The sequence below is a fragment of the Malus sylvestris genome, chromosome 5 (genome assembly GCF_916048215.2).
Source record: "Malus sylvestris chromosome 5, drMalSylv7.2, whole genome shotgun sequence".
NCBI lineage: Eukaryota > Viridiplantae > Streptophyta > Magnoliopsida > Rosales > Rosaceae > Malus > Malus sylvestris.
The window spans coordinates 19,881,272-19,903,503 of NC_062264.1; the positions used below are offsets into that span (position 1 = coordinate 19,881,272).

The following is a 22,232-nucleotide window of genomic DNA, read 5'->3' on the forward strand; positions in this document are numbered from 1 at the left end:
AAATTAATTAGCAACTTTGAACCCCAATACAACTCGTCTTTGAGTCGTTGCATGCGAATGGTTTTCAAATAGGAGAAAACTTTTAGTCCATGCACATTTTCTCGTAGTATTATAATTCTTATATGTAACAATATTGATAAAAGTGGCTGCTGGAAAAGGATTCTCGCTAGATCCTTTTTCTGGGAATCCTATGAATATGACCGTTCATTATACATTATGCGGTCAGTTTTCATTAGATACTATTTATATTTAATTTTAAATTTTAAATTTTAAAATGATTTTTTATCTCACGATATACAATGGATGTTTCCGATCACGGAATTTCTGGGATCCCCAGAAAATTGACCCGGCAATGATCCTTTTCCGTTGAAAAATCTCACCCTACAGTAGGTGCATGCATACTTGTATAATTATTATTTAATTTTAATTTTCCATGAAAATGAAATGTAAAACTAGAGAAGCTATGTCGTCATTTCCTTCCCCTAGAACACCATCACATATTTGATGGAGTCCAACGCATAACAGTTTGGTACCAGAAATGGATATCATATGTTGCACCAAATTTGAACAATTTTAGTACAAGAAAATGTGATTTAAATTCCAATGTGATCCAATTGGTCGTATAGCCAGCCATCCCTAATAAATTTTGACTAATCAATATTACTGTTTCTGACCAAATTTTTTAAGAAAAAGATAAACACTAAACTCAAATAAACTAAATTAAACACCAATAAAATAGTAGTAGCTAGTGGATAATCTTTTTATTACCAAATTAATACTTTGTTTCTTTTGACCATCTTTCGCCTACTGTCACTGCGTACCCTTCAAAATCTGCAAACAGATAGAGTCAAGAGAAGCGAGCTAGGAAGCAAATATTTTAGATCGGTTTTGTGTGTAGAGTCGACTGCAGAGCCATCGAAATAATTATAAAGAAAAGCATGGCAATTACATTAGTATTATGTAATTAACACCTCAAATGTGAAAATTAGGAAAATTAAATGAGAATAATGACGTACTATCAGATGGTCTCCAGTCTTCTTTCTTTCACATTTCTCTTGACTTTATTTTCTTGAATCTCCACCATAAATTATCAGATCAATTTCTATTGATATGCAATATTAACGAATTTTAATTTCTAACCCAAGAAAAAGGTAAATCAAGGAATAATTTATAAACTTCGGCTTAATTAAATTGACTGGAACACGATGCACCTACATCAAAATTTGAATTCCAATTTTTCGTAATTTAAATAAATTTAATGTTAAATATTGCCTGTATATATTAAGTAAAAAATAAAAAACTAGCTACTCAAAATTTTGTCGATTTGCAAAGGTAGTTAACATGCTTGACTAGCACAAATTTCTGGTCCAATTATTTGACTAGGGCATCTTCAAGAACCCATAAAACTTTTAGCCCTAATTTTCCTAATATCTATTTAGTTGGTCCATAGGTTTGGAACACTAAGTAACAATTAACGAAATGAATTTGCTTATCCTATTTTTACGATGCCATTGCCACCTAGGGTTTTCTGTACACTTCCTGCACGCAATCAAACAGAAACATCCTTCTGAACTTCTTTTTTTTCTTCACAGCATGCCCCCAAAATCTTCAAACATGTTCAAGGAAGCAACCCCATCGAGAATTATTCTGCAGCTTCTGTTGCGTGTGAAAGAGTTCCTTTTATTAAACTTGATAAACTGAAATATCCAAAGCCGGTTTATTAGGTATACTTTAACCAAAATAAGTATAAAAACCATGATGAAGAAGCGTGTGTTCATAGCTAATTACTTTTTATGGAAAAGATTAGAAACTTTCTATTGTCAAAGACTTATGTTAGTAGGTGTCTCAATACAAAAACCAATTATCAAGGAAGTTCTTCTCTATCTAAATTAGTATATGCACGAGCTAAAAGGCATAAAAAGAGATCAACTATACTGAATTAGTGTACGGCTCAGATACGACCACATTTAGCTTTGCATCGCTTTGATTCAGCTAGACAAAAAACTTTACTCAATGTAAAGTGAGGATATACGGCCAAAAATTGTTGAATAGTACAAGATTCCCACATTGGATAATTGATGACAAACTAGTTTATACAATTAAGGGTTCCACTCATAATGACACAGAGAAGTTTTAGGATAAAACCCAACTTACATGTCATATAATGTATAAATACATGGTGTGATTAGTAGTGGATCGCTAACCAAGCCACTATTTAATTTGCTTTTTGTTGTCAAGAATTACGCTCTCTATACCCTAGCAAAATTCTTGTTGCTGCGTACATTTTAAGCTTACATATATCAAATTCTTATTACCTGTAAACCTACATTTCACGTTTAACAGTCCATTTAAACAAGAGTATAGCAATGATTGTAAAAGCAAAACTAAGATATTAGGCAAGTATAATTGTCAATGCCGCGTTTAGAGGAAGCAGCTTTGGCCACACGGCAATTAAACCTCGCATTCACACTTGAAATCAAAGCTTAATTAGCAATAATAATAAGCCATTAACTACTGATTAATCAGCTTCTAATTCTCAGGCGTGCAAAGCGGGAGAGTAGTAAGAGTGGAGTGCGTCAACACGACAAGTGTGATGAGTGTTTGTTAGAGAATAATATGCATCAAGCTTAATTGCTAAACTACCAAAACAAAAAGAAAAAGTAAAAGAAAGAAGCAACATGCTACAGATATGCATGTAGCTACAAACATTTCATCTGGACATTTATCACATATATATTTATATGTTTAATTATCGAATTTGCTCGATTAAGTTACCAATCACGTACGTCACTAATATTTCTTTTTAACAGAATCGCAAGTGTATATATACCTCTCTTTCTATCTCTAGGTCGGTCTTAAACAGTCGTGAACGGAGAAAAACCAATTAAATTGACCATTGTTTATCAATTTTATTAACTGTGTTCGTAGTTTATAAATTAATCAAAACATAGAATTCGTAATTACTCTCACTAATAAAAGATTTTTCCAAATTACACCTAATCTTGTACATAGTTCTGTAATTTCTCTCTGGCAATATATAGTTCTGTAATTTCTCTCTGGCAATATATAGCAAAGTTGTCTGTTGAGTCTTTAAATTTAGAAACTGTCCTACACTCTCTAGATTCAGAGAGTATTTTGAAAAGAAAAAAAAAAAACTGTTGAAGATGCTCTTAACAAAGTATTAATATTGGATGTAGTCTGGAGGCAATTTATCATGATGCCCTCTCAACATGTGCATTAAAGGCGTGAATCCACATGGTGTTGGCCCTTGGCTTCAATGGCTAAACACTTTGTCTGCTTCGTGCATGTTTGTTAATACATACATACTTGGCTCGCCACTATCACCGCCACCACTTCACCACCAGTGAGGCAGGCATGCCTGCCTGCTGTACCTTCGTTGTTCACGCTGGATTTCTAATAATACGCATGCCCCACCCCCTTAATTAAGATATTAAAGAACAATAAAAAGGAAGACCAAAGCATTTAGAACTTAATTTTCCCATATGGTCTTTATCGTAGTCACAGAGAAAAAGAATGTTTATGCATTTTGAACAATTTCACTTATTAATTTTGGCATATGACATTTTCTTCTTAACTTTTAACAATTTCACTTGTTAACACTATCGTTTGTTAAAAAATAAATAAAAACAAAAACAAAAACTTGATTCGACAATCAAATGAAAATATCCCAATCAAATTTACATATGCCTATAAGGATCTTGGGTGCCATCAGAATAGATAAACGTGAACTTTGAGTCATTGTGTAAAATTGCGGTAAACATCTCAAGTGGCACCAGATGTATGGACAAAAGTAACGATTTAGTTACTGTATAAATTTATACACTTGATGGCAAAACAGAACGCTGAATCGACAAGAATAGCCTTACATAAAATCTCTCTCATTTCTGAAATATTTGTTGCACAAAGTTGAGCTTGCTCGATTATTGGTCATAAAATTTGTTTTGGTGTTCTATATGGTTAGAGCTTAACACCCGTGGTAAATACAGAGCAATAACGAAAAGAAAATAATTTATAATTACGTAACAAAATTGAATTAATTAAAACCCAAATCGAATAGAATAGAAAATAGTAATTAAATAACCAATTGGAGACACTAGAACATTGTTTACAAACAATGAACGAATTGAATTTTCTGTACACCATTCAACAACTCAAATAAAAAAGAGAAAATAAAATTAAAATTAAAAAACATGCAGCTATGAGCTAGCTAGCTATACGGGGCTTTGTAATTCACGTAAATCCAAATCAATCTCGACCCAACAACCACCGCGGCTTCTTGGCCACCATCGGGCTCTGCACCTCCTGCTCGCCGGAGAGTTGACTCTTCTTGTCAGCGCCGAACCCAGGCCAGAACTCCGGCAACGCCGGCAGGTTCAGGTCAAAGCCGCGTTGACTCTGATGACTCTGACTCTGACTGTGGCTCGAGGCCCCAGCACCGCCGCCTTCGGAAGTAGTGACAGCGCTACCGCCGTCGTAGTGGCAGCGCTTGTGTCCACCCAAGGCCTGGCCGGTGGGGAAGGTCTTGTGGCAGATAGAGCACTCGTGGGTCCTAGCGCTTGTTGCCGGTCCGGCGGAAGCAGCGGCGATTGGATGATCCACCGTGGCAGCGGCGGCGGCGGAAGAGTCGGATTTCCGGTGGCTGGCCTTGTGTCCTCCAAGAGCTTGGTAAGAGGAGAACCCCTTGTTACAAACAGAGCACTTGTAAGAAAGTTCCCCAGACGGCGGCTGCGCCGGCGATTCAGAGCTGCTAGTGGTGACGGCGGCAGTGGTGCCGCGGGCGAGCATGATGAGGCAGAGAGCGAGGTACTCCTCTTCGGTAGGCGGGTCTTCGCTGCGAGGCCGCTTAGAGCGCTTCCTCTTTGCCCATGGCTCTTTGGAGTGGATTTGGTGATTTGCTTGACGACGATCGTCCGCCTCTTCAAACGATGAGAAGGGTGGAGAAGTATTAGTGGTGGTACTCGCGGATTTCAAAGCCTCTAAGGCCATTTTTTTTTTTATCAATTTTCACGTGCGCCAAAACGCGAAAAATATGTGATCGATATGGTTGTCGAGATACAAAGACGGAGACTGGTTTCACTGCCCTTGGAGATTATGGTGCGAGGAGGATTGAGTTTATTGTTTTTGGTGGGATTGGGTTGTGGTTGTGGTTGTGGTGGTGGTGGAGAGAGTGAGGAGGGGAGGTGGTGTATTTATATGTGGGATTTGGGTAAGAGTTGGTGAAAGGAGAGAAGTCGGTCAACTAAGGAAAAGGGTAGAAAGGAGTGGGAGTGGTGGGAGGGGAGGGAGGCGGTGGGCTGAGCTTTTTGTTGGGACTTCTTCCAGGTCAAAACATTTGTACGCCTGCTTACTTTAACTTACTTTGCTTTCTCTTTGCGTCCACCAAACCAAAACAAATCTCACTACTTGGGTCCTAGTGCGTGCACAACACGCCACCCTCTTTCAAATTCTTCTCTTGTGTATCTATCGTTTGAATTTTATCGGATTTCTTCGAGCGGATTCCAACTATTTTTGTCTAATTAGTTGTTATACTTGTTGATTATTACTAAATATTTACTAATTACTCATGGAAAGTGGAAATCACAAGGCTAACAACTTTGTCATTTTTTAAAAGATGGATAGGAATACTGGGAGAGGAATCCTCAATGTTGTCTTGGTGATCCTTGTCGGTGTGTTTAACGAGAAAGGAACTAATTACTACTTTTTGATCAATACTTTTTAGCACACTTTAAACAATTTTTATCATATTCTACATCATGGGCACTTATCATATAAGAAAAAGGTTGCACTTTTAGTGAGGTTAGTGACATAGATATTATGGCATCATTGTTGCTATCTATAGACAACAAATCAAGTTCCAAAAAATTGAGATTGTAGGGATACCAAATTTTGTAAATCAAATGATATGGATGTTGCTTATTGAATTATTACTAAAGTATCGATTAGCATGCTTATTTCTTATATTGACACATCATTTGCTTTGTAAATTTGGTTTAAAATTTTAATTTCTCTCACATTATTCTAATAAATATAGAAGATGATAAAACTTTTTTTTTTTAAATTAGTAGATAAAATATATATATATATATATATATATATATATATATATATATATATATCGCGGTAAATGCAACCTTGTTATTATTAGGAGATTGTGTTCAGGCGCCCAAGAGCATGTGAGCAACGTTCAAACATAGAGGTATGTGAGCCAGATACGTATAAATGATCGTCCCTTTGCATTTGGTATAAATAAATTTGAAAGATCTTCCTTAATCCGATCGGTTAGATACGAATTAAATGATTTTTCATTCTCGTCATATTTTCATTATGTTTTAATGATTATAGAAGATTTTCATTGCGTCATTTATTTTATAATTCATTAAATTTCACATTTTTTTTATAATTGAGAGAACCATATCCTTATCCTTCCTACCCACATATTCTATTCTAACTCGTTTTATCCCATGCACCCTTCCTTATGACTTTCTTTTCTGTCAATTTCTTTCATTTTTTAACAAACAATATTATCTACACTAACGGAGAGAGCGGTGGACTTAGCTTCACAATGGGCTAACAATAATGTGGTTCAATTCTCTTCATTGAACAATAAGATTATTTATACTATCAGTTACAAAGGAATTTCTAGGGTTGATACGGGGTTAGGGAAGATATTAACAAGGATAAGTAGACACTTAGTGAGATACAAAAAACTCATCAAGTGGGTTCACTTTTGGATTATTAACCTATACGATCTAGTTGCATATGTGCTTGTAGTCACACTGGTTAGACGGGATGTACTCCTCACTATACACCCAAGTTTGAATCTCCCTCCATACAATTTAGATTAGTGTCAAGTAAAACATCATTTGTATATAAAAACAACTCATACGATCTAGTTTGGTTGGACCACATGAGGTTCAAAGTGAAGGTCATGACATAACGCCGTTCAAACTATTGCTTCAATATGCACCTTTTCGGGTTACCAAGCCCACAAATTGCATCTGAGCTACAAGCATACTAATTTAGTTGACAAATTAAATTGAATTAAATTAACAAGTTTTCGATTTAACGATATTTCTCTATCTAATATTTGAAGAAGTCTTTACTTGTTGTGGGTTTACTGTTAATTGTTCTTTGTGTGACAAAGGGAAAACCCCCAACCCTGTACAGTGGAAATCCACCCGAGTCTTTACGTCTTAGCTTACGTGACGGTGAGGTGAGTAAGGATGAATGCTTATTTCTCCAAATTTCTAATTCCACTTGTGCTGACAAGTTGATCGGTCATGCTCTTCCCACGTATAATATATATATACACACACACACATACGGGTCCCACCTTTTAACTCTCCATATCTGAGGATCTGATTTCTCATCACTCATCAGTGCTTGCAATTTTCGGTAGTTTAGTGTTGGGTTTGGGGCTTCTGGAAAGACAACTAAATTTCGCGAGGAACATGCATTGTTAGCCACGTGTGCTTAATTGTCATTCCCATGATTATCCTCGTTGTTTTCTAGAAAAAAAAAACAAGACTTCTTTTGCCCTACAACGCTTGCTTTTACCAAACTGCCCTTCCAAAATATTTAACTTTCAAGACCAGCTAGAAACGCATATCGATTTTAAAACAACGACTTGAGCCATTGAGTTTGAACTTTGAATTCAATGTTTAGCAAGTAAATTTGATCATCGCCTGATGCTTCAAGTCACTTTCCTCTCTCATTTGCCTTTGTTTATTTTCTATCTATTTATTGCGATGAATAGATTTGATCTGGTTATTAGGAGTTGATGATGGATGGGTCTTGAGCACTTCCTTGGTTGACCAATGCTATGAATGTGTTTATTGACATACATTTTTATAAAATGGATTCACTAATACCATGACGTTTAGGACTACTAATACAAGGCTATGTATAAGAAGTGATGGTTCACCTGTTATGTGCAAGTCCTTTTTGTTTTTATCGATTTTTCTACTAGAGAAAGTTGGACATAAAAAAAAAAAAAAATTGTAGTCTTCATTACTCACTTTGAAAAAGTATAAGCTACCAATACTTGAATATGAAATGAAGATAAGATATTTTTGTATGCATGTGATATTTTACACTAAATTCGTTTAAACTACAAAAAATAAAATTCAAACATGAGTGCAGAGAAAAGAGCATAATGCTCTTTCTAATTTGACTAAAAGATTTAAGCATCGAAAATAAGACATGACTTGTTTATGTGTTAAGTTTGTTGAGAATGCAATTCTCATACTCAACAAGTTTGGAGACAAAATTTGTAAATTAAATGATGTGTCACCAATAGGGATGAGCACGTTTATCAACGTTTAAGTAATAAACATATCATCAACTTACATATTCTTTAATTTCCAAAATTTAGATTATAAATTTAATCTCTCTAGGATTATAACGCAAATATAAAAAATTTATCGTTCTTTGTAAATAATCTTCTCGTTCGGATCTAGTTTTATCTAGGGAAGTTGAGATTTTAGGGGTTTTATCTAGCAAGCCAATGGTGTCAGGGGTATTTGTGTAAAAACACTATCCAGCGAGCTAAGCAGAGTGAGGACTGAGGAGGCAAAGTCGACTAAAGAGTGGCTTCAACGACGCGCAACCAACCGTCGAGCGTACGACACGCTACGTACGCGCTCCTCTCTTCACGAATTGACCACGTGGCAGCTCGCGAGGTCTTGAGTTCACATTTTTTGAAAACCGACAAGCAATCAGTTAGCAGTTGCATGGGGGACCGTGTCAAGCTGTTCGCATTTGTAATGCCCTTCCACACTTTTGGAATTGTAACTCTAAAACTCGTATGTATTTTGTTTGGTGTGCGACTGGAGTAGAGTCCTCGTTGTCGCTCTTCTCATTGTTTATAATTGTTTCACTGAATTTAATTGATTCAAATAACATGTGTTTGTTGAAATTCAGAGCTTGTTAGGGTTTTTTTCGAATTATTTTTTTCCAATTATATTTCCTCAATTTAACGGAGTTGAATTCTTCAACACATTTTTTTCCAATTATATTTCCTCAATTTAACGGAGCTTGTTAGGGTTTGCTTTCTTGTAGTTTAAATCTTGTTGACGTGGGGAGGTACGTAAGCTTGTTGTCCAAGTCAAGGCGGGTGTGGTGGCGTCAAACTTTGGTACACTCCGTAAATGCTACCCGACAAAGTTTGGAGAAGTGCATATGATCGTATTATTTTTTAGTTATTTTTCTCTTTGAAACTTTCAATATATTACAAATGCCCCTCTCTAATTAAAATGTTAAAACGATAATATTTGAATTAAAAGAAATTAATTAAAAATTCTGAAAAATAAAAGAATCCCCCAAATAGTGGGCAGTTTTTGTTGTTTATTTCTTTGAATTTTTAAAGCAACAGTAAAGTTAGTTAGTATTTAAAATAAATTATAGAGTATATTTAAAAATAAAAAATAAAAATTTGCCACACGCTTTGCATGACTAGCATATATGTATTGAGTGAAAGAAGGTACAAGTAAAGCAGCTGAAGTCATGCCTCACATAATCACTTCCAACCTAGGGGTTTTGGCTGCCTAATTAAGTTTTATTTTAATTACTTGTATTAATCTGCATAATTATTATTATATTTTTGCCCTTTTCTTTTCTGTGGTGTACAGATGAATTAGAAACTTCAAGAAACTGTGGAGGAAAGTAGACCATATTTGACTCTCTTATCTTTGTAATTTTGTCTTCTTTTTTTTTTAATTTTTTTTAAATTTTTGTTAGAAGGATAAAAAAACCACAAAAGTTCGAAACCATTAGTCAAACTTTGGCATCTTTCCAACTTATGAATGCTTAGTTGAGAGTTTTAACTTGGAAAAATTGATTTGGCTTTAATTGGATCTAGCTTGATTTTATTTCTAAAACACAAGAATTTAACAATAAAGATGAGTTGGACAAACTTTTAATGTCGATGCTTAACATAGTTGTGAAATCCCATCCCCGTATTTCACTGTTTAAAATTATGTATTTTGTATTTTGTATTTTGTATTTTGTATTCTTATTCGTAGTTCAACGCGTTTATATTTATGGCGTATAAATTTTTCAATAAGTAAAATGATGAAAATGCCCTTAATGAACTAAACGGAATTTTCGAGGACGTATTTATTTCCTTTCATAATTTTTCAGATTTCTTTATATATTTGGATAGTACATGTCGTTACGAACTTGTGAGCGCAAACGGATTGTAATTTGGAGTTAGATTTGTTGGAGCAGCAACGGCTGGGAAGAAGCCATGCGTGTCGCTAGGATGGAAAGGAGAGAAAAGAAAGGAGAGATTGGGATGGGGAATTGGCCAATCTAAAAGAAGAAAAGGGAGAGAAAGGAGAGTGGTCTGATATGCATTGTACTCCGCGATTTCGTTGAGTGGTTTGGAATTCCTTCTACTCCGCAATTCCGTTGAGTGGTCTAGAATCTCTTTTGTTGTCTTGGTTCCTTTGAGTAGTTCGAAACCTGATGTTGATGGATTTCGTTAAGTGGTCTGAAATCGCATCATTTGACTTGTTGGTTATTTGGATTTGATTTTAGCTTCAGAGATGTAGGCTTTGGTCGAACTGTGTCGCTCTAGCCTTGCATTTCGGTGTATGGTATGTGTTATTAATTGATGTGATTGTGGAATGATGTTGGTTGTTATTGTTGTCATTATGATTAGACTTGTTGACCAATATGGCTGGAGTTTTATGTTGCACTTCGTCGAATGTTCCTTGTAATGTTGCATGTCTGTTGTGTGGTATTATGTTGAGACATAGTGATTTATGTGATGATTGTTCGAGTGTAGTGAAGGTGAACTACAAATGGCTTGATCCCTATTTAGGATACGTAGGTAGTCTAACGAGGATGTTATGTGTAGCCATAAAGTATACGAAAATTACTACGTAACCTGAATCTTGAGTTGTGCTTTGTCCATATCCCGAAGGCGGGGTATGTTAGATATACGGATACATGATGACGTCATGTGTCGATCAGGGACGTATGTCGGGATCGGGACGTGACAATAGTACTGCCTTCCATGGTGAGTCGAAAATTTTGAGCTACTCATATCTTAAGTTGAAAAATTTAAGTCTCATATGGGTATTTTGAATTTGATTTGGATAGAATATACCTCTCACAACTATTTAAGTCGCACTACTATTGAAACAATGTTATAAGAATCAAACTTAGGCAGCCTGATTCTTATGTATGGGAATCATATTCACGCAAAAAAATTGGAGAAGCCTCACAAGCTTTAGGTTGTGAGTTGCATGAACTTTGAGTTACAAGTCACTAACCACAAACTACGTACAAATATAAGGAGCTTTTAATTCAAGTAATTAAGACATTGCACTCAAATCTTATGTTCGATTCCTTCTTCCCAAATACCGCGGCGTATATTGAGAAGAAAAAAAAGAGAGCGAGGAAACAAACCACTAACACTCTTGCACTCATATGTATTTTGAGGCCCAATTGGAACCATCCCAAGTGGAAACAACCGATTAACACTCTCATGGGCTGGATCCATCTATTCAAGCCCAATAACATAAATAGATCCGACCCAACCCACACCCATGAGCCCATGGATTATGGACTCTATGGAGCATCCTGTATCTCACACGTACTCAAACATCTCTTGGCTCTGTGTGCTTCCCAAAATTAGCATTCATACTGAAGAGCTCGACACTGTCCTCAGCTTCGAGAAATCTCTCTCTTTATCCATGGCGACTTCTCTGCTCTCTCCGCTCTCAGATCCGCCGTCAGCCGCCTTAGACAGCAGCCAAGGTCGCCAAACAGGCGCCTTTAATGCTGGGATCCCAAACACCTTCGTTCACGGCATCAAGGTCGTCGCTGCACCACCTCTCTTTCCCTTAAGATTGAAAGCTCAGAGACGCTTCAAGTCTGCTTATGCTAAAGCTTCGGACCACGTTCCCAAGCAGTTCCGGCAGGAAAATCTCAAAGTTGGAGGTGAGTTTTCACTACCCTTTTCCTCAATTTTTTGTTTATTGATTTTTGTAGATTGCCATCTCTCCTAATTTTGTTTTAAGTGGGGATTTTGTGATTCGTTTCTGTATTTTAATCAAAATTTTCTATGTGGGTATTGTTTCCTTTCTGATTTTGTTTTTTGTTTTTTTGTTTTTTGGGTTTTGGGATGGGAGTTTCAAAATTTCAATTGGGTTGCTGCGTAAAGAGGTAGGGAGTATAGGGAAAGTTGAAATTTTGAACATTTAGTTGTTAATCTTATGATATTTGAGGGGACAATAGGTTTTATTTGGTTGAAGAAGGTAGTAAATTTAGACAAAATTGAGGGCAATTTCATGTTGCCATATTATTACCAGGCATCATTCTATTCAGGAAGAGGAACTGTTGTGGTGGGCTAGAGTGTTCATGCTCTATATGTCGAAAGTGAATGAGACTGACCATAATTTGATTGGAGAATTCAAGAGAAGTGCGTTGTTGACGATTGTATAATTTGGATTAGTGTATATCTACATGTAGTGGTTGAGTGTTCCCTAAAAGCACTAAAAGTTCAGTGCTTATTATACTTCAGCATTATATATGAGCTATGTCGATAAAGGTAATAGCCACTAACCATTGATGTTAACAACTTGTTCATGTAAAACTGGTTAGCAATCGTTTCCTAAGTTGGAATGGTCTGTATTTTCAATGTGGGACATGGGTTTCAAAGCCCTATTGCCTCGTCAACTTCCTGTATCAACACTGATCCAATTTTTGCCTTCTTCACTTTTTGGTATCTTCCTCACTTACTAGTATTCAATGACTTAGCACCTTAAGTCCCTCATTTCATGCACTGATACCAAGGTTTAGAACTCACGGGTTGAACTTGTCCTTGAAAATGTGTTTGTGTGGGAAACAAAATCAATAGCTCATATGCTAGAACAGGATGGTTCTATTTTTTTCGGTGGGGAATGCTTGTACCTTGACGATTAGTATCAAAGTTTTTAGCCACTTAGTACTACGGTCTAGTGGTATTCCTCTTCACTTGTGAGAGGTCTTAGGTTCGATTCTCGCCAAAGGCGAACTTGAACCGCATTATTGCCAGCCCATTGTGAGGCTTAGCCCACTTCCCCACCCCTTTGGTGTATATAATATCGTTTGTTAAAAAAAAAAAAATATCAAGGTTTTTAAGGTTGCTAATATTATGGATCTTAACATTCCGATTTTTCTGATTTATCAATATTGCAATTTGATTCAGTCCTTTTTATGCTAATTTTCAGCCTTTTGCAATTTATTTGAAACTTTAGTCTTCTGATGCTTTAATTTCCCAAAAATATGGAAATTTGGAATGCCAATTATAATCCAAGTGAAATAAGTTAAATTTCTTCCTTACCTTCTTCATTGTTCTCATTTGTAGTGATGGATAATTTTAAGAATGTGCCACATTATCTGTATGGCCTTTCTCCTACCCAAATGGACATGTTCATGACAGAAGATAATCCTGCCAGACGTCAGTCAGAAAAAGTTACAGAGGTTCACTCACCATACACTCTAACAAGTTTTAAGTGGCTCCGTATTAATAGAAGGGCTAAGTGGATTTCAATTAAACTAAACTAAATGCGGCAAATCAACTAACTAGACATGTTCTTATCCAAAATTTAACAGCAAAGCATCTCATCTGCCAACAACTACTTGAATCATGGAGGGATGTATAGTATGTCAGGCATGGATGGCAAGGGCCCTTCACAATACAGTATGAGTGTGAGCATGTATCGGGGAGGTGCAAGAGGAAATGGAAGACCCCGAACTGCTCCTCCTGATCTGCCTTCCTTACTTTTAGATGCTCGGATATGCTATTTGGGCATGCCAGTAAGAGATTATATATATTTTTAATTATAATTCTGGCAACAAGTTTCTTTCTTCACAAACCATTCATTCATTTTGTTCTGACTCAGCATTTTATATTTTATCTGACTTCTGTAGATTGTACCAGCAGTAACTGAGCTTCTTGTCGCTCAGTTTATGTGGTTGGATTATGATAACCCTTCTAAGCCTATATACTTGTACATAAATTCATCGGGGACACAGGTTAGTGTTGGAAGCAATTATGAGTGCAATATAACATCAAAGGTTTCCCCCATTATTTTCCCTATCTTGAAGTATTACCTATCCGTATTAATTTTTTTGGTGCATTTTAGAATGAGAAGATGGAGAGTGTTGGATCTGAAACCGAAGCATATGCCATAGCTGACATGATGAGTGTAAGTATTATTATCAACTTTAGAAGGTATTCTGTTTATATCTATTTATAATGGAAATCAGTTACGTAGAATGGTAATTTTCATCGTGTACCATATATGTCTGTTATATGGGATGATATATTTTAAAAAAATGTGCAAAAGTCAGTGCCATGCCAATATATGGTCTGTCATGTTATTGGGAAACAATATCCATTGAAAAGCCCTAGCCGTTTCTTTTTCTACCAATTTGAACAATCTAACCTGCTATTGATTTTTTCTGCATGCAGTATGTCAAATCAGATGTGTATACTGTGAATTGTGGCATGGCATATGGTCAAGCCGCACTGCTTCTGTCACTTGGGGCAAAGGGTTATCGTGCCGTACAGCCAAATTCCTCCAGTATGATTCCATCTTCAAATCTCGCATACCTTTTAACCCATTTTCATACAATGTGGGAAGCTGTAAAGAGGGTGCTATTGTTTTCACCCCTTTGTTGTGTACATTTTGATCACTGTTTTTCTATTAATCGCAGCAAAATTATATTTACCAAAGGTCAGCAGGTCAAGTGGGTCAGTCATCGACATGTGGATTAAGGTACTTGTCACGCCGCCTCTGCCCTCCATTTTTCTCTCCTTCCCCTCTCTCACACATTTTCTGTTAAAACTTGTCAGGCCAAGGAACTGGATGCAAACACAGAGTATTACATTGATTTACTTGCAAAGGGAACAGGGAAGTCCAAGGAAGAACTATCTAAAGATGTCCGGCGGCCTAAATATTTTCAAGCACAAGAAGCCATAGAGTATGGAATCGTAGACAAGATAATCGACTCACGTGATGCAGCATTTGAGAAACGGGTACTTTTCTCATTGCAATTTTTTCCATTGATCTCTCTGCTGCTAAATGCCCGTATTCAATTTCTGAAAGAGAATTCTTTGATCAGAATTATGATGAGATGCTTTCGCAATCACGAGCTATGAGGAGAGGAGCAGTGGGCGGTCCACAAGCAGCTCCATCCGGATTCAGGTGATTGCGAAGAAATGGCATTGCATATACAAAGGAAAGATTTGAGCTAGCCCTCGCTACTTTCCGGTATCTAGTACGTTGGAGGAGCAGGGTTTTGGCTGAAGACTGATTACCTCCACCCCTTTTGTGATACTTCTGATCCTGTATGTGTGGGTAGTTTTCGGGTAAGTGTAATGTCAAATATCATATGGAATATCGTCTGGAAAAGAAAAACAGCATGTAGAACCACAATTACATAGAAAGCTCCTTTTATCTTTATCTTTAGGGGATCATACACCTCGTATTTATGTCGATACTTTTGAATACTACGACTTCCCATGTTTTTGAAGAAATTGGTTCCGATATTTCTATTTCCTCCTAAGCAATAAAAACAGAAGGCTTAAATGGAGTAGTCTTTGTGCTGATAGGGTGGTTGGAAGATAGCTCATGTTTAAACCCGTATTGAAGTTTGATAGGATGTAGACCCAAAATTGAAAAATTTGTCAACTCTTCATTAATTATTAGCACATTAGGCTCACATGTGAGATTAAAAAGATTAAATTAACCTCACATGTAAACCTCACATGCCAACAATTAACGAAAAGTTCAATTTTATCTTAATATCAAGGTTCTAAAAGTCGCTAGGCGTTAGTCGGGCGGTGGGCTGGGGCCTAGCGCCTAGACGGTTAGGCGGATTTAAGTAAATCTATTATATTTAAGGTAAATAAGTGTCCGCTTCTACTTGAAATATATATAATTTCATCATAAACTACAAAATAGAATGCATATATATCATGAAGTATTGGAACATAATGAAAACATGTGAAATAAGGATATAATGTTTGTTCATTCAAGTATGCAACAAGTCTCTTACAATTTATTGGAAAAAAACAAAATGCAAAATGAAAGTTATATATTTTCTGCCTAAGTGAGTTGCAACCTAGGCGGGTCTAGGCGGATGCTTAGGCGGGCTAGGCGGGTTAGGCGGGTGCCTAGGTGGTCTAGGCTGTGGGCTGAAGCCTAGGCATTAATCGGGGCGGTGGGCTGGGGCCTAGGCGGCGCTAGGCGGGGATTTTTAGAACAATGCTTAATATATGTGCCTCAAGTTCTAATAATTAACAAAGAGTTGATCGAATCTTTAATTTTGGACACCAATCCTAAAAGACTTCACCACATGAACTTAAAATCCTAATTTTTTTTACCACATAAACTATCTTTCAACTATCCTATCGCCATACGGACTAATAATCCAATTAGGCCGAAACAAAAGCAAAAACTTGGAAGAGGTGCTGTGGTTAAGGATATTTGGCACTAAGGACTTTCAGAAAGAAAATTTACAAAACGAGATAACAAAAGAACTCAAAAACTGCTTCGACTGGAGGCATTGTCTGCAAGATGAAATCATAACAATTGCGTTACAAAGCATCATCGTTTTCTAACAGCGGACGAAGTTTTAGAATGCAGATGGCCAAAGTCGCATACACTTAGTCTCTTTACATATTTCGTGACCTAACTTCGTCAAATTGAATAAACATATTCAGAGTAACTAATACGAAATGCGAAATTCTTCAACTCCAATTACGCTGGCGGATTAGGGTACACTTTTGGCTTTGGCTTGACCTCTATCTCATTTACACTTCGAACAAAGATGGCATCTGGCTCATGGCTGCAAGATGAACGAACAGATGACACATTAGATGGAGAGAGAGAAAATAGCCAGATGGGTAAAAATCAATGAGGAGAGATGACGCGGGAGATAGGTGCTTACGGTTTATCTCCCTCTTCATATGTGTAACTTGATGCCACAGCCAATAGGCGGCCATCTCTGCTAAAAGAAAGTGCCGCAATGCTTGTTGGGTACTTCGAGTACTGGCAAAGAAGAGCACATTGAAAATTTAATATAATTGTAATTTCTCCATGGGAGAATTATTCTTCAGTGTCACCTAAGGCAAAAAAAAATTACCTGATACAGCCTCTTCTTGTTGTTCCCGTCCCATACGTTCACATAACCATCACAACCTCCAGTAGCAAAAGTACCATAGCTGCAATTGAATTTCAGAAAAGAACTAATAAAAAAATGCATGTGGACTAAAAAGAAACTGCTAGCATCACTACTCTCATACAATAAGCAGTATGATCGCAACTCTCATCAAGCAAAAGTATGTATAGCTCTTTTCAATTTGTCCCGAGAGGGCAAAATAGCTTGTAAACATGACAGTCAATAATGTACAAGAATCTCATTCTCAAACTCTCTTGATAAACTTTATTAAAGCATGAGCTACGTATATCTGAAATTACTAAGCTCCCCTTGAGCTTAATTTAGGTTTTAAACACTCGCAATTCGCGGATCAAGTATAATCCAAGCCATAATCTATCGCATAAACAAGGAACAATTCTGATCCTTTTTTTTTGAACCATTCAACCTAAAGAATAAACCATGAACTAAGTCAACTACTATGAAATTCCCAGATGTAATTATTGTAGTCACAAGATGCCTTCAACAGGAAACCAGATATGGCCTATCGTTTTCATGACTTCAATAAATCAAAGCACAAAAGTTCACAAGTTTAGTACGCAATACTTTAATAGAAAAAAGTAACTTACATGGGGTGGAATGCAATTGCATTTACTGGATACACAATGTCCCTTCCAGCCTCTGATTTTCTATGACACTTAAATGCATATCTGCACAAAGATTAATACCATTAACAAATTAAGGATGAAGACACAGGTGCATGATACATTTATGCATGCCTGCATTTTGGAAAATAGTTTCCTTGGGAGGGCCCCAATCTCCAAACCAGTTGACCGCCCACAAATCAGTGACCATACGAGAAATGCTACAGATATTCTACCAAGAAAAATCTACAAGTGTGCAGTGGTGAACTAACAGAAGCACACTTTATGATGATGCCACACCCTCATATATAAAGAGAGAATCATACATATATCAAGAACAACTTATTTAGTGGTGGTGGCATCAAAGATTTCGAATACATTTTAAAGAAACACTAAAGATATGACACAATGAAACTGAAAATATCACTCATTGTAAAGCAAAATTTTTCACTGAAAGCTCAATACGTACTTTTTAGTTTGACTAGCCTCGGAGAGATCAAAAAACTCCATTGCAACCCGTCCTTCAACAGAACTGAGAGCATAACCTACAAAATGTGAATATAGAATCAAACATGAAACAACCAACAGTATCAACCAATTTCATTCACCAAATAACTCTATTTTGTGACCCTTATTTTTCTTAAAGGCGTCCTAACATGAAAAGGCCCTGTTCTGTGAGCAAGGAAAAACCAACGGGCATGATTAGCCACAGAGCAACACAATACACAAAAAACCAAGTGCACGAAAGAAAAAGTTCGTGAGATTAGTGTCCTGACACTGAAAAGCTACTAAAATTACCTGTTCCATTGGGATAACAGCGCACACATCGAGTTTGATACTTTAAGGAAGACTCCCTCCGTTGCTCAGGCTGGGACATATTTCTCAAATCATAGATATTGACATGTCTTCCGGCGGTTGCAACCACTAATCGGTTCCCCACAAGTGAAAGAGAATAAACACGCTCGGGTTGTGGGTATGACCCAACAAGAGTTCTCTCCTGTCCACTTGCGCCTCTAGGGTCCCAACACTTCACAGTTTTATCCCAACTACCAGTAATCAACTGCCCTGGTATTATTAGAACATAAGAGAGTTGGTTACAAACTTGGAATTTTACAGTATAAGGAAACAATTTTTCTGCTTTCAAACTTACAATAATTAAATGTGATTACCAGAAATACCAAATACATCAGAGATCATGATTTAAGGTCGTTTATATAGTCATTAAATGTGAGAATTCCTTTGACAATAATAAAGCAACAAACACAACTAAGGACACTACAAAATCAGATCAATCAACAGATTTGGGCCAAAAAATCTGCAGAAAAGAAGTTCAAGGTTTCGATTAGAACTAATTTCAAATGTAAAAATTGATACTTTGGAGAACATACCTGCTGCATAAGAGTATTCAATGCAACGCACCGGCGCGTCGTGCCTTCCTAAAATGTCTTCCTTACTGGAGCTGAATACAAACCTGGGGTATTGACATAAAAGTAAACGCAAAGCATCAGAGTTAAGAAATGGGGTTTTTACAGCATTTTCCGAGCAACCAAACAGAAAATTAGGGATTTTGGGTATGGGGTTTTGATTACCGCCTGACAGTGTTGTCGGCACCGGCACTGAACCCAGAGGAATCATCGTGGAAGCAGCAATCGAGAACGGGACCTCCGTGCATGAACTCTCCTCGCAGCACATTGGCGCTGGCGTCGTACAATCGGACGGTCTGCGCAATGAGAGAGAGAGAGGGGTTGGAAACAGAAGGGGGAGCAGGACGCGCAGCGAGAGTTAGGAAGGCGAGGGCGTACCTTGTCCCAAGAGGAGACGAGCAGGTGGTCGCTGTGGTTGGAGAAGCGGAGGTTGGAGATGCCGTCGGTGGGAGGGTTGGAGAGCTCTCGGCCTGGCGCCGGCGGAGGGACAGCTGTCATGGCGCGATTGGTCGGAAGGTGTGGGAGTGATGTGATGAGGGGAGAGAGAGAGTGTGTGTTTTAGGGTTTTTGAATTTTGAGAGAGTTGAGATGGAGAGTGGAGTGATGAGAGAGAAAGAAAGAGGGAAGGCCGGTTTGAAAATTTACAGAAAAACGGTGGTGGTTCTGATCTAGAGGTTTCCAAATTCAAACGAGGTGATGACTTTTTGCTCCATCACAAAAGCTTGGGCTCATTTTCTCAAGCCCGAAATAGAGGCCCGACGTAAGATGCAAGCTTTAGAGCGCACATCTTCTGCACCCACTTAAGCACCTTAACATCGTTAACTATTTGTTATCTCCTCGATATCATCCTCCCCTCTGCGTCTCCTCGGCTTCCAAAATTCAACTCCCACCTTCTATTGTCCAAAGCCAAGTGTTCGAGCTAGATCTGTCCCTCGAACAGCTCCCCTGGGGTCTCGTCTGTCGGGCAAGATTTGCTGCTTGGTGTGCTGCAATATGAGTTTGCTATTAGTTTGAATTGTACATTTGTGGGGCCTTTGTTAGGCATTGAGGCTCACAATCAAAGCTAATATGGATCTGAGTGTGCCACTGTTATCTTTGTATAATATATGTTATTTTTTGGTTATGAATTGAGTTGATTACTTGTGCCACAAGTTACTTAGACTTTCTGATTCTATTGGATTGTTACTAGGGGTGGGTTTAAAAAATCGAAAATCGAAAACCGAAAATAACGGAACCGAACACCGAATCGAAGCCCAAAAAAACGTAACCAAACTAGGTGAACCGAACTGAACCGAAATAGGTTGGTTCGATTTCGATTTTGGTGGTCCAGAAATTGGACTAGACCGAACCAAACCGATTTATATTTAATTATTTAATATATATTAATTATATATTAAATATACAAATACTAAAAAATCTGAAGGCTAGAGGTTTTGAACCCCTTACCACCTCCTGGTTGAGGGCATTTACTTGCTTGCTTGTTTCGTATTAGTAAAATATTTATACTGATTTTGGACTGTAATTCTTTATAAGATTTGTAAACACAAAACCCTAGCCGTCCATCCATTTACTCCCATTTCATCTTCTCAGACTTCTCAGCCTCTCTCTCTCCCACTGTCAAATTCTTGCAGCTCGAATGATTTCTTCTTTCAACGTTCGAATGTCTGCAATTGTAAGCGATTTATACAAGGATTTGCAACAATCTATTCATCATTTTCAGTGGGTCACTGCCGCGATGCCTGTTTCAAGAAGTTCAGGTTCGAAAATGATGCTCTCGCTGTATCAATTTCATCGATTTTGTTCCTAATCTTGTAAATTTGTTTAATTTGTGATTGAATGATTGGGTTTCGAATCGTTACCCTCTTCTCCATAACCCGCAGCAGCCCTCCCTTCACCAAAGATCCCCAATCTCTCTTATTTATTTGTTGATTTATGGGTTTTTATGCTCTTGCTTTTCTTGATTGTGCATGGTAGTAGAAGGGTGAAATGGTAGATGTCATTTGTAATGCATAATTCAAATTTCTTGAATGTAATTTGATTCACTTGGAAATTAAGAAATGCAAGGATTGTTGTTTAATTGCTAATGAGCAGCTTAAATCTCATTTGTTTCCTGATGGGGCACTTAAATCGAACCGGGCCGAAACCGAACCAGAAAAAATCGAACCGAAAAAAATTAAACCGAACTGAACTAAATCGAAATTTCGGTTCAGTTTCAATTTTGGCAAAAAAAAAAACCATTTCAAATCGAACCCAGCCCTAATTGTTACAGATGGGTTAACTCTGTATAAAGTTCTTTTTCTTGCCTACACAACAAGGACTTTTACTCATAATATTGTATGTCTAGATAAAGGGAGTTCAGGGCCCTTCCAATCATTTCTTTGATTACAGTTAATACTTAAAGAAACAAGATTAATTAGTTCAGCCAGATTAGTCGTAGATGAAACTTTGAACGAAAAGCAGTTGAATTAATTTAAAACACAATGGAAGATGCATTAAACACCAGTTATACTTTATGTAAGTACAAGCAAAAGAGACTCGGGTAAGATTATAACCTTGTCAGGCAAGGTTCGTCTTCTTGCAACCACTTTTCTTTGTGTTTTATAGGGGTTGTAATCTCTAGAGAATGGGATGTAAATAGGGTTTACTAAAGGGATTCGATACTAAAATATTGGGGGAATGTAAGCTTATAAAATTGATAAAAGATGACTTTCTATGGTGGATCTATGACTAAAAGGGTAGAGTTTGGACAAAATGAAGCTTTCTGGTTTCTTGATGGTTAGAGAGCGAAGTTGGATGTCTTTTGATTGATTCGTTAAGTGTCATTGTCTTTGGTGTCCCTTGTTGCTTTTATAGACCTTTTAGCCCGACTGTCAAAGCCTTGCCCTTTGGTGATGGCCTATGGAGGATGGTGAGTCACCATTTATTTACCTATCCATGCCCTTGAAAAGTACTTTTTGTTGGGGATGAGCTGCCCTTTGTTGCCCAT

The 22,232-nt window shown here is 37.3% G+C and overlaps 3 protein-coding genes across 3 annotated transcripts; 1 reads left to right on the forward strand and 2 right to left on the reverse strand.

The window, feature by feature from the left end:
• Positions 1-4,075: 4,075 nt before the first annotated feature.
• On the reverse strand, positions 4,076-5,293 carry LOC126623323 (zinc finger protein ZAT10-like). The gene has a single exon (XM_050292173.1). It carries the CDS (start codon positions 5,005-5,007, stop codon positions 4,267-4,269), a length of 741 nt encoding a protein of 246 aa, XP_050148130.1. The 5' UTR covers positions 5,008-5,293; the 3' UTR covers positions 4,076-4,266.
• Positions 5,294-11,579: 6,286 nt separating this feature from the next.
• LOC126623321 (ATP-dependent Clp protease proteolytic subunit-related protein 1, chloroplastic-like) lies at positions 11,580-15,482 on the forward strand. Its single transcript, XM_050292172.1, has 9 exons — positions 11,580-11,970; positions 13,379-13,494; positions 13,627-13,830; positions 13,945-14,049; positions 14,160-14,222; positions 14,489-14,600; positions 14,734-14,795; positions 14,873-15,055; positions 15,142-15,482. Exons 1-9 carry the CDS (start codon positions 11,592-11,594, stop codon positions 15,226-15,228), a joined length of 1,311 nt encoding a protein of 436 aa, XP_050148129.1. The 5' UTR covers positions 11,580-11,591; the 3' UTR covers positions 15,229-15,482.
• Positions 15,483-16,550: 1,068 nt separating this feature from the next.
• Positions 16,551-20,025, reverse strand: LOC126624770 (mitotic checkpoint protein BUB3.2). Its single transcript, XM_050293883.1, has 9 exons — positions 19,625-20,025; positions 19,412-19,542; positions 19,211-19,293; positions 18,621-18,887; positions 18,292-18,367; positions 17,808-17,888; positions 17,167-17,245; positions 16,972-17,072; positions 16,551-16,869 (listed from the first exon to the last, which is right to left on the reverse strand). Exons 1-9 carry the CDS (start codon positions 19,742-19,744, stop codon positions 16,782-16,784), a joined length of 1,026 nt encoding a protein of 341 aa, XP_050149840.1. The 5' UTR covers positions 19,745-20,025; the 3' UTR covers positions 16,551-16,781.
• Between the last annotated feature and the right edge of the window lie 2,207 nt (positions 20,026-22,232).